We start from the raw sequence: 13,260 nt of genomic DNA, 5'->3' as shown, positions 1-13,260 counted from the left end.
CTAAAATGTTCACAGCAGATCGTCCCAGAAGAGGGGCTAAATTATCGATCAGATCTGAGGTGTAAATGCCTGGAAGATAGCCCACGGTTCACCAAGATGGTAAACAAAGCTTCAAGACAGTTGAGATTTGAATGTGATGCTTACTTATTCCAATAAAAATTCACAGATTCATTCCAAATTTTTACACCCTTCATTTGAATATTTGATAATCCTATCCAGACAGGAAAGTTTCCATTATTGGAGCAACATATACTTAGTTTAAAGTAGTACAGGCTGGGTAGTCTCTTTAATTCAAATTGCTCATAGATTAAAAAATGAATGAAGCTAGTTAGGGGACCTTGTGATTTCATGAACGCCGGGAGGATTGTGTTAGAAACCATAGTCTGGAAAAGGCATACATTTATTTTCACAGTAAATGGATTTCCACATGACCCCAAGTAAATCAAGTCAAATGTTAAAAGCTTTGGGCTTTGGAGGGAGGTCCAGGGACGGAGGTTCTCTCCCAAACAGCTCCATGTTGACACCTCATTTCATTATATAATCCTGCCTACACTCCTTGTACATTTTATAGCCACCCACGGTCTTACCTGAGTTTCACTTTGCTTTCATAGGTGTATGTCTCTCCTGTTGCCACTGCGTTAGCAACAGGCGGTGGGGGTCCACAGGACAGGGGCTCACAGGCTGGGTAAGGCTGGCTCCATGTCCCTTTCTCTGTACAGATTAGATTTGAACTGCCTTGCATGATGTAGCCAGACCTGCAGCTGTAGGTCACCACGTTGTCCTCCAAAGGGCTACTCTCGCTGACGACTGCATTGGGTATGTCCGGGAGAGAACCGCAGTCCGCATGCTCACAGAGTGGCAAGCCAGACCACTGGCCATTGGTGTCACAGGTGACTTCAGAAAGTCCAAGGAGCTTGAAGCCTCGGAAGCACTCAATCTGGACTGTCTTTCCACAGGCCACATCGGTTGCATTGACCTTTCCGTGCTGAATGAGGGGCGTGGAACACCTGCAGGGTAGGCAGGAAGGTGAGCTGCCTCTCCAGGAACCATTGGCGAGGCATCTTCTTGATGGGTTTCCATGGAGCTTAAAACCAGGAAAGCACTGTTACTGTATGTGACCTCCGTGATAAAAGGAAAAGCCATTAGGGAAGCCCTGGGGAAGATCGTCGGGAGGACCACAGGTCGCTGGTTTACAGACGGGAACCTCTGCATCCCAAGTCCCATCTGCCTGGCAGGTAAGTTTAGGAGCCCCGTGTAACACATAGCCCTCTAGACAGCGGAATGCTACTTCCTTCTTGTACCCATAGTCTACGCCATCGGTCACCCCATTTGCCACCTGCGGTGGGGCAGTACATCTGACAGGCGTGCAGCTGGGAATGGAACCACTCCAACTCCCATTGGTGAGACAGACACGGCTCCTGGCTCCTTCAAGGATGAACCCTTCACTGCAAGAGTACGTGACCTCCTTTTGGAACGTGAACTCTCCCTTCACTTGGCCATTGTTGGGGACTGGGGGTGATCCACAATCCACAGGAACACACGTGGGCTCGTGCCCATCCCAGGCTTTGTTTTCCCGGCATATTCTGGTCTCAGTTCCATTGAGCACATATCCAGGGTCACACTCATAACGTAACACAGCCAGGTATGAGTAGTCGCTTCCTTTGACGAGTCCGTTCCTGACTGGGTTTGGCTTGCTGCACGAAACAGCTTCACAGCGCGGTGCGGCACCGCTCCACTTCTTATTCTGCAGACAAAGCCTTAAGTGGGAGCCTTCTAAAACGTGCCCCGGCTTGCAGCTATATTGCACAGCGCTGCCCATGGTCGTCTGTGTGAAATGCAAAAAGCCGTTTTCGGGAGCAACGGGCAAATCACACTCGATCGAAATGCAAGAGGGAGCACTCCCATTCCACGTTCCATCTTCCTGGCAGATCAGCACGGGGTTTCCCAGCAGCTCATAGCCGGGGTCGCAGCTGTAGGAAACCTTGGTGCCGTATAGAAAGTGGGACGCATGCGCAGCAGGGGTTTTAGCTGTTGTTTTCAACTGCTGAGGGCGGGGAGTCAGATACGGGACTTCCATCATGTCATCTTCTTGATCGAAATATTCCTGGCCGTCTTTGACTTTCGTACAGTCTCCAAAGTCTATGTGAGGAGGGAGACCACAGTCTATGGGTACACACGTCGGGCTGGAGCTGGACCATCCTGACTCTTCACAGGTCTGCATGGCGTGACCAGCCACCTGAAAGCCAGGGAAGCAGCTATAGATAATCATGGCGCCATATCTGTAATCCGCACCTTCTACGAAACCATTTTCGATGGGCTGTGGGTCACTACAGTGGATGGCAAGGCAAGAGGGGGCATCCATATCCCAGTCCCCTGTCTCTAAGCAGGTCAGGGCTTTGGGACCTTCGAGCCGGAAGCCTCGGTCACAAAAGTATGTGATGGTTTGTCCATACTGGAAGCTTTTGTAAGAGAACTGGCCATTTAAAATCTCTTTGGGCTCCGGGCATTCAACGGGTTTGCACACTGGTTTTCCTCCAAGCCACTGGCCGTTTTCCCCACAGAGGGTGGTGGCATTGCCCACTAACTCGAAGCCTGGTTTGCAGGTGTAGAACGTGGTGCTGAGATAGGCAAGCCCTTGCACGTGGATGATCCCGTTGAGGAGCTCCTCAGGCTGGGGGCATTCTACCGGGACACATTCGGGCAACGGAGAACTCCAGGTGCCGTCAGCCTGGCAGAGGATGGTTGGATCACCTCTTAAGAAAAACCCATCGACACACGAGTACTTGACAGCACTTCCAAAGTGAAGAACGCCAGAAGCAGGGAGGCTGAAGGGAATCAAGGGAGGCGAGGGGCAAAGGACCATCTTACACACGGGAAAGGAACCATTCCATTGCCCGGATGGCATGCACTTCAGGACGGAAGGGCCTTGCAAGGCATGCCCCTCTTTACAGGAAATGGTCATCACGCCCACCTCGGAAGTTAATTCCTTTAATACGAGCTGGTTTTCCAAGAGGGGAGGCTCCGGGCACTTGGTGGGGACACATTTTGGGTTTGGCTTCTTACTCCATTTGCCAGATTTCTGGCAAGTCCAAGAGTTATCCCCAACAAGCTCATATCCCTCATTACAGAAGAACTGAACCTTGGACCCCAAGTCAAAGCTTTCTCCTTTCATGAAGCCATTCTGGATGGGAGGGGGTTTCCCACAGTTGAGAGGGGTGCAGGACAGAGGGGCCTCACTGTGCCAGTGGCGATTGGCTTGACAGACAAACACAGGACTCCCAGCTGCCTTATAGCCTGGATTGCACTGGAACCTGGCTTCGCTCTCAAAGGTCCTGCCCGTGGCATGCTGAACAACACGGAGAGAAAAAGTCAGTACAACCCATGGAACAGGCAAGCCAACAGATGGAGTACATTAGTAGCCAAGCAGAACTCAAAAGCCCACATCCTCAAGGAATTCATCAGGATGTCCGTGAGTAAAGATTTATGCTGTTTGCGACAGGTCTGCCCTACGTTTCCTAGGGAACAAAATGTGGAAGTAGAAGGTGGAAGATCTAGTGAGGTCATTTCCTCTGGAGAAATATTTATGGGACCCAAAGGAGAGAAGATCAGGGATCTATCTATACAGGTTGATGAGTTGAAGAGCAATAGCAGCAGAATATATAGAGGACTTGGTAAGATAAAAATAAAAAGTATACATAGATGCTTTAAAACTGCTTCACTCAAAATTTTGGCTATTTATTTATTTATTTTGGTTTTTCGAGATAGGGTTTCTCTGTGGCTTTGGAGCCTGTCCTGGAACTAGCTCTATAGACCAGGCTGGTCTTGAACTCACAGAGATCTGCCTGCCTCTGCCTCCCTAGTGCTGGGATTAAAGGCGTACTCCACCATCGCCCGGAAATTTTGGCTATTTAAAATGGCACCATGGCCTTTGATTTGGAAGACTAGACTATCTTCCCCTCCCCCTCTTGTTCTCCTCTTTTGGTTTATGTGGGCGCATGTGTACAGATTCCAGGAGTCAACCTCAGGTGTTGTTTCTTCAACACCATCCACCTTGCTTTTCTTTCTTTATTCTTTGAGACAGTCTTTAACTACTGCTTGCCAGGCAAGCCAGTGAGCCCTGGAGACCCCCATCTCTGCCTGGCCAGCGCTGGGGTTACAGGTGTGCAGCTCAGTGCCTGGCTTTTCTTATGCTGGGCTTTGGAGACCAAGCTCACACACTCCTCGAGCAGAACACACATTCCCCCCCCCCCCCCCCCAGATACCGCTACAGCCCTTGCTCTTATCTTCCTGACACACTTACTGGGAAGACACGTTAGCGTGGAAGCAGGTCATATTTGTATCATGCTGAACAATTTGTTCATCACGGTGAAATCACCTCTGGGTATCTCAAAAGGGCAATGTAAAAACAGCACCTCACATTCCATTTATAAATCAAGAGTGACAATGAATATCTCTGAGTTTCATGTAGGTGACAAATTATATAAAAGCAAAATTTTATTGCAGTTGTCTTACTCTAACTTCATGTTTAAGATACGGCTACAAAGGGCCTTGGGATATCTGTAGGTTATTATCATGCAGAAAGATGTATATTAAGGAGGCTGGAGAAAAGGCTCAGTGCTTAAGAGCACTGTCTGCCCTTCCAGGGAACTAGGATTGGATTCTCAGGACTCACATGGAGACTCATAGCTGTCTGTAACTCTAGTCCCATGGAATCTGTTACCCTTTTCTGGTTTCCTTAGATACCAGGGACACACATGATGCACAGTCATATATGCAGGCAAACATGTGTGCACATAAAATAAATAATTAAAAGATATATATGTATATTGTTAATGTTTCACAATTACCTTGGTTCATTTTTATTCAACACATGCCATGTGTAGATTTTAGTTACTTCTGTTTCAGCAATCAAACTGTTGACTGCCGGGGCTGGAGAGATGGCCCAGTGGTTAAGAGCACACTGACTGCTCTTCCAGAGGACTTGGGTTCAATTCCCAGCAACCGCATGGCAGCTAACAACTCTCTATAACTCCAATTCCAGGGGACCCCAACACTCATGGCAAAACCACTGATGTATATAAAATAAGAATAAATAAATTTAAAAAAATGTTCACTGCCTGTACTTGTAAATACTGGGTTAGCCACTGTAGACGGCCCTATGAGTGACGAAAGTTATTGATCATTTGGTAGTTAAGTCTCTTACCTCCAGAAAGCCGTTCTCAACCTTAGGTGGTTCACTACAGGATACAGGGTGGCAGGTGGGCATGGGTCTACTCCACTGTCCGGTGGCCTCACAGGTGCTCTTCTTTTCCCCTTTGATATAGAACCCCTTGTGGCAGCTATAGGCCACCACGGCCCCAAAACTGTAGTTCGCCCCGCTCGCGTATCCATTCACGATGCTCGGAGGCTCTCCGCAGCGCACCGGGATGCACTGGATAGACAAGGGAGAAGGGCGCCACTCTCCGCCTCTCAGGCATTCGATCTTGGCTGAGGTGTTCAGCACAAAACCCTCCAGGCACTTAAAGCTCACTACTGAGCCAGCTGCAAATTTGGCTTTGCTCACGGATTCCAAGATGCTGTAGGAAACAGACGGGGGGTTTTCACAGAAGTGGGCTATACAGCGGGGCACAGCCTGGCCCTCGGGGGGAACCCACTTCCCCTGGGCATTGCAGATGAGCTGGGAATTGTCTGCCAGGCTATAACCATCGGCGCAGTAGTAGAAAGCAGTGTCTCCGAAGAGCCGGTGAGCAGTCTCTGGAGAGGCGTGGTCCACAGTGGGGGGCTCATCGCAGGAGACAGCCAGGCACTGGGGGTTACTTGAATTCCACTTGCCATTGGCTAAGCATATGATGGTGTCAGGACCAGCAAGGGTGAAACTATGGGATGGAGGAAAAAGAAAACTCAGTGTAGAATTGAGAAAAGGCATTTCGTCTTCGCTTTTTTTTGACATATTTAATATAATTTTTATTGAAAAAAAATTTCCGCCTCCTCCCCGCCTCCCATTTCCCTCCCCGGCTCCCTTTTCCCCCCTCCTCCCTCTCCTCTCCCCCTCCCCCCACTCCTCTCCCCCTCCCTCTCCAGTCTGAGGGGCAGTCAGGGTTCCCTGCCCTGTGGTTGCTTTTATTATTTGTTTTTAAAAACAATATTTAGCACTTTAATATTGAGCTTATTGGTCAAATGATTTTAATACTTGATCAGAAAGGAATCAGAGTTAAGACTTTTGCTATTTAAGGAACTAATGATTGTTACAGATGTGTGTGTGTGTGCATGCGCATGCACGTGCAGTTGTACATGTGTAAATGCTTGGAGAGGTCAGAGGTTATTTTACATCTTTAAAATAAAAATGAGAAATAAGCTTTGGTCATGCTTGACTCAATTCAATACTAGGCCTTGGTAGCTTTGATAGCTTTAGTCTGTTGATTTTAATACTCATATTTTAAAAAAGCTTCAATGAGCCATATTTAGCCTAGACACAGTTTCTAGTTGCTCACTTACATTCAGTGAAATTTAAAACAGTGATTATAATTTGAGGCTCCAGTATTTTCAGAACCTCTGCCCACGTGGTTAGAGTTAAAAAGCTTTTTTCTGCATATGGCTACGCCATGCAATGAGTGCATGGATCCGTTTTGCCCAATACCTCCCAGCCTTTCCTTATGTGCCAGGTATTTGCCTATATCTGATGACAGATTGATACGTACGCTCCCCAGGGCCATCTCAATAAAACAGAACAAACCAGTAGGTTGTGTGGTCAGTCTCTTAGACAACAGCTGTCAAGGGGTATCTAACATCCACTCAGTCTGTATTTTGTTTTGATATTAATAACGAGTAAGAGAATGGAAATGGCCTAATTGAGTCTTCATTAGACATTGTGATGGGTTCAGATGGCTGAGTGGTGAGGAAGACAGGCCGAATAGCCCAGCTGTTGGCAGAAGATGTCAGGTCTGAACTTGGCTACTAGATTCCAGGACTTACACATTCCCCACAATGCTGCTTTCTCTCTTTGCTTTTCTTCCTTTCAGACTAGTGAGTTAAGATGATGTGTGTGGGCTAGCTATGGACACTACACAGAGCTGCCACCGTACAGAGTATTTAGCCCATCTTTCGGCAAAGATTCTTAAGTCGTCGGTAACCAAAACGTCCACTGAGGTCCCTTTTAATTCTAAAAAGAATAATCTATTAGAGAAAAACTGGGATTCCATCATCTTCCCCAGAAATATTCATAATATCTCTAGGAGACTGATGGACAATTCAACATAAGTGACATATCTGTAGAAGACTCTAATCGACCTTCCCTATGATCATGCACCATGCAACGCTCAGAAGTGGTTTCTACCTAAGCACTCCTAGGTACTTCCAAGAGCTGAGTGAAGTGTCCACTTAGGTCCCTCCCAGACCACAGTTTGGGGAAAACTCAGGTCTTTGTCAGTAGATGTGGACTTAGCAGGTGTTTAGATGACATCTTTCTTAACAGTTCCAGGAAGGCACCCACAGTGGTGTGCTTAGAGCATCATCCCATTATTGAAAAACCATCACACCTGGCCTGCTGATCCGACCGCTCCTGCACAGGACATAGACTGGGTGGAAGGTCGACTTACGGAGGCTCCTCTTGTTTTACAGCTCAACTTGAATCATTCACACGCTTTGAAACCTGCGTCATCACAGTCCCCGGCCCTTTGATGTGGCTGGCACTCTCCACTGACTGAAGTTCATGTGCACAAACCCAGACAGCCCTGATTCATAGGAATCCCTTGTACCTAAAGAGTTTCCTTTAGTCCCTGGCTCTAGTCGCTCCAAGGTAGGAGCATCTGTCTCTAGAATCTTCCTTACTCCACAGAGCATCTTGAGAACATAAAAACAGTGTTTCATAATTTGGCAGCACTTGGTGGGGGCTCTGACCCTTGACCTCCTGATAACTCTCCACCAATTTTCTTAATGGAAAAAAAAAAAAACACCGCAAACCAGCTGTCTTATAGAATAACAACCACTGAATACATGTTTTTAAGATATATAAATGTAAAGAACTCATTTTTAGAATCTTCAGTATCCCCCAATCTGGATTAAGGCCTTTGATTTTCTTTATGCTTGTCAGGCAACACTTATTTCTTCACGCATGACTCTTGGCAGCCAGCTGTGGGCCAGTCACTTCCTTGGGGCACAGATGCTGCACTAGTGTGCCACTTGTTTGCCATGGCCAATGGCATGATGAGGCAGGCTGAGTCCTACTCAGTGGGATGCTGTAAGATACATATTCGGCCTCTGCCATGTGCCTAACATGGAGTCCCTGAGGCCTTTGCGATTTCCCAAGTGTCAGCTTTCCAGGAGTTTATACCTCAAGACAGTGTGCTCAGTGAAGGTGAGGCCAGATGATAAACAAAGATAATTTTTTTTAATGTAATGACTTTAGAACGATAAAGGAGGACATGTATTCTAGATACAGCAAGGCAATGACCATAAACTGCAGCTCAGTTGCTTAGCAAAGAAAAGCCAAATCGCTTGTGCTATTTAATTCTGTTAGAAGTTTGAAAGTGCATTCGGGCCATAGGGGACATCTTTATTCACTTACTTTCTGAGGGATCATTCAGAGGATGATAAACATTTTACGGCTGATAACGTGCCTTTAAATGCTGGCTACCAAAGAGAGAAAATGTGAACCTGGGCTAAGTCTGAAATATGAGGAAAAACTTGGAATCGATGCCAATCTGAATTGAAAAGATACTCGCTTAAACTCTTTGTTACGAAGGGTTTTGTATTTATATTCAAGAGGTCTTGGGCACAATCTTTTATACTTTTATTAAACATCACCCACACACACTAGGTTCCAGGTAAGATGGTCCATCAGTATCCCAAGGATGCCCTAGGACCCCGGCAATACACAAGCATCCTTTGAAAACGAACAGAATACTTTTCGGATATGATTTTTCAATAGTTGGATTTACACGCCTAGAGGAATCTTACTAGCCAGCATGGGCCCTGGGAGCTTTATGACTGAGCTGTGAGGGCGACATCGGATTCCTTCCTAAAAGATGAAAGCAGCTTATTAACAGCTGCAGGTTAATGGCAGAAACAGAAAGCGTTAAGAAGCATCAGTAAGTGATCTTGTTTCAATTCATAACAACAACTGAAGATCAAAGCTGTTGCTTTAATAGAGCTAATAATTCCACTTAGAAGCTTATATGTGAGAAGAATCAGTGAGGTTTTCTGTGACATCATTAACCCCTCCATGCCTCTGAGTTTCACACCAATGAATGTCGACCTAAGGATGAGACGAAAGATGAGAAACAAATGAGCACCCGTATATTTGACCAAACAACCGAAGCATCTCACCCCTGGCATTTGGGTGCTGATAAAAAATTTAAGAAAGATAAATGTTTGGGTAAAAGATAAAACTGGGAATGGTGAGTCTGATGAAGCTCCTTGCTCCTCTCCTTTCCTGGCATTCATTATTCTACTCTGGTCTCTTGGCCTTCTTGCCTCCTCACTGTAAATGTTAAGACTGTGTCTTGCTCCCAGGATTCAGGGAAAGAGTCTTTCAAAGCTCATTACCAGTATAAAAGTTAAAAGCAATCAACCAGACAACAGCCCAGCATCCATCCCTGGCTGAAGAGCTACTGACAGATGCTAAGTGAAGGAGAGACTGCTTTCTTTAAGGGTGCGGTCCCCAGTAGGCGGTCCATGCCTCAGGAGACAGCTCTGTATTCATGCATATATGGGCAGCACAAACCTGACTCGGTGGGTGGTAAGCAATGAGAGCAAAGCAGAGGCCATGAAGCTGGGAGGAGGGTTTAGGGAGCACGGTTGGATCCTAGAGGAGTTATGGGGAGGAGTGGAAGAACATGGTCAAAGGACATTGTGTGCATGTATGAAATTCTCAAAGAATGAAGAAAAAGAACCAGCAAGAATGTGTGTGTTCATGGCGTATGGAGGTCTGGGTGACTTATCCAGTATGGAGGGCAGAGGGAAGGCAGACTTGAGACTCAGAAGAGAGTAAATTCCACTTTCACGAGGCTGAGAGCATCTCAGGATGTGGAAGGAGGCAGAAAAACAGGTTACATTCCACAGAAGTCATGGCTTGGATATAATGGTGCTGTTCTTAAAGTAACAAGATGCAGGGGGTGTGCCAGACAAACCCCTGAGAGGAGACTGCAAATGACAGAACGAGGATGGGGAGGGATTCCTGGTTCCGGCTATCAGCCCCACGATCTGCAAAGGCTCTCTCGATAATACTTGATGAAATATAACAGACATCATTTTAAACGCACAGCCAAGCTGTCCAGAAAGGAAATCTCCATGTTTCCAACAAGAAGCAGAAATTGAAACCAGAAAAGCAAGCTTGCCAATTAACGCTGTAGCTGCTTTTGGATCAGACAAAGAAAGGAAGCAGAGAGGAAAAGAAACACCGCCTTAGATCTGAATTTTTAACCGGAGTGTCTGTCAGGAATCCGCATCCTAGAAGGAGGTTTGCTGACACGGTGAACGTTCAAAAAGGTGATCCACCTCTGTGTCTTCAGAGGTGCTGGGCAGAAAAATGAGGCCCCAGCTCATTATAATTCTGTAGCAGATATGGATTTCACACTAGAATTCACAAGACTCGCTTTGTATGCAAAACCTTTCTGACCGACAAATTAATTATGAAGCTGAGGGCCCTGGGGTAGCTAGTAGAAAAAAAGAATTCAGGGTCAGCTCATGAGGGGTTGTTTAGACACAGCCACCCTGCTTCCTGTAAGGAGAGAATCTGAAAAGACAAGACACACGGGTGTCTCAGTTAGGGTTGCTATTGCTGTAATGAAACACTACGACCAAAAGCAAGTTGGGAAGGAAAGGGTTTATTCGGCTTACACTCCCAAATTGTTGTTCAACACCAAAGCATGTCAGGATAGGAACTCAAGCAGGGCAGGGAACCTGGAGGCAGGAGCTGATGCAGAGGCCATGGAGTGTGTTGCTCACTAGCTTGCTCCACAGGACCGCAGCCTAGGGATGGTACCACCCACCACGGGCTGGGCCCTCCCCTCCCCCATCAGTCGCTAATTAAGAAAATGCCCGACAGTCTTGCTCACGCTATGGAAGCGTTTTCTCAATTGAGGCCGCCTCCTCTCTAATGACTCTAACGTGTGTCAAATTGACCGAGAACTAGCCAGTAGATGAGCGTGGTGAAAAGTTCAGTGCACACAAGGAGCTGCCAGAATAGGGCAATGAGATACTAGAAGAAAACAATATACTGGCTAAAAAAAGAAAGCAGCTGTTGTTAAAGTTTAGAGCAGAATGCTGGGTGTTAGGGACCAGGAAGAGCAGTCTGGGAGGTAGGAGAAGGTACGAAGTTACAGGTACACAGAATAAAAGATGAAATCACAGGTGGCAACCGCGCACCCTGCATTTCAATACGCTATAAGAAGGGGTTTTCGAAGTTTTCATTCTAAGGAGATGACAGTACCTGAGAAGAGAGGTATGTTCAGCTTTGGTGGAAGCTTTACACTGTGTACATATGGACAGGAGCATCTTATGGTGCCCCTATCACGTATGTCATTCTTAGACTTTCCTGTCTCAGTTTTTAAAAATACCATTTTAAAATTAAAATATAATAACATCATTTACCCTTTTCTCTCTCCTCCTTCAATCTTTTATATATCCCTCACCTCATCTTCTCTCAAATTGATGATCTTCTTTTCTTTAATAATTATTATTGTTATCTATATATGCATAGATATATAAATACAACCCGCTGAGTCCATTAAGGGTTGCTTGTAGGTATGATTTCAGGGCTGACCACTTGTTAGATAGCCAAGTAGGGGGCTCATCCCTAGGGAAGACTAATTCTCCCTCATTCAGGATTCTTGAATTACCTATAATTCTTTGTCTATGAGTGGGGTCCTGTGAGAATTCCCTTTCTGTTTTAGTATGACTATCGGTATTGTTCTCGTGTGGGTCTTGTTTGGATAGCCACATTGTTGAAGTATTATGGGTGCAGCTTCCTGACATTTCTAGAGACTCAATACCACAGCCAACTTCCTGTTTGCTGCTTCTCACCCGCTTTCCAAAATAGATTTGAAATTCCAGATAGCTGTCGATGGCAGGGACCTCAAAGTTTTCTTGCCAGAAGGTGTTGTCGCCACCTGCTGGCAAGGGCTTGTAAGTTCCACCTTAATCGGGCTGGCAAAGTCGCTTTTTATTTTAGCTGTTTGTACTATCTTGCAAAGCTCAAAATATGAAAATCCCATGATCGTGGTCATAACTTGCAATGTCTAGGCCAGGGATATCCATCTCGTTTCTATATGTGCCGGGAAACACGCAGGAGTAGTCAGTGCAGCTCTGTTTTTATTAGCAAATAAAGTGGGAACAAACGAGCCTACATCAGTAGAGATGGGGGTAATTTAGAGACGGTGCCTGTGCACATGTGTGTGCACATGAGGGGTGTGTGTGTGTGCGTGTGTGTGTATCAGATGTCTTTTTTTTATTAAAAATTATTTATTTAATTAGGTGTACAGCATTTCTTCCACGTGTGCCCGAAAGCCAGCAGGGGTGCCAGTTCTCATTATAGATGGTTGTGAGCCACCATGTGGTTGCTGGGATTTGAACTCAGGACCTCTGGAAGAGCAGGCAATGCTCTTAACCTCTGAGCCATCTCTCCAGCCCCCTGTATCAGATGTCTTTCTCATGACTTTGCAGTTTATTTTTTGGGACAAGTTCTCTACTAAGCCTGGAACTTGCTGTTTTGGTTAGACTGGCTGGTTAGAAAGCCTCCAGGACCTGCTGCCCCTGCCTCCACAGCACCGTGACTTATGTTACACTATGCGCCGCACTGCTTGGCTTTCCACCCGCGTGCTGGAGATCTGAACAGCAGGCACGTGACCCACTGCGCCATCTCCGCAGCCCAGAAATGACGTGTTCTTCCGGGGGTGTGGTTTATAGCAGTGAGAAAGTAGTTCCGCTCACTGACGTGGGTCTGGGAGAGAAGGTTATTATCCACATACAGGCATGTACATAATTAAAGATAACGTAACTATTTAAAGAGAGAAATCATTTTATGTGAAAATGAAAATTTAAATCTTACTTCTTCAATGACGCAATATGTGCAAATATACATAAACAGGGAAATTAAAAGTATATATTGCCTATGCAAAATGTGTATGTAATGATGGCAAAATCGGCATCGTTTCCTCGAGAAGGGTAGAAGAATATTGAGAATGGCTCTCAGGAGAATCTTTAATATCATATTTCTTTCATAAATTGATTTAATTATAGCAAATATTTAACATGTACTTGTTA

General features: G+C 45.9%; 1 protein-coding gene across 1 annotated transcript in view; it reads right to left on the bottom strand.

The window, feature by feature from the left end:
- Svep1 (sushi, von Willebrand factor type A, EGF and pentraxin domain containing 1) overlaps positions 1 to 13,260 on the bottom strand; it is a 148,890-nt gene that overhangs the window by 21,130 nt on the left and 114,500 nt on the right. Inside the window, 2 exon segments of the mRNA XM_050163983.1 lie at positions 588 to 3,346; positions 5,204 to 5,936. Coding sequence (XP_050019940.1) covers positions 588 to 3,346; positions 5,204 to 5,936 — 3,492 coding nt within the window.

Source organism: Alexandromys fortis, unplaced genomic scaffold (genome assembly GCF_014885135.2).
Source record: "Alexandromys fortis isolate MF-2015 unplaced genomic scaffold, M_Fortis_MF-2015_v1.1 scaffold_18, whole genome shotgun sequence".
Lineage (NCBI taxonomy): Eukaryota > Metazoa > Chordata > Mammalia > Rodentia > Cricetidae > Alexandromys > Alexandromys fortis.
Note: the sequence above shows the minus strand (reverse complement) of the source record. Positions and strands in the feature narration are given on the sequence as shown.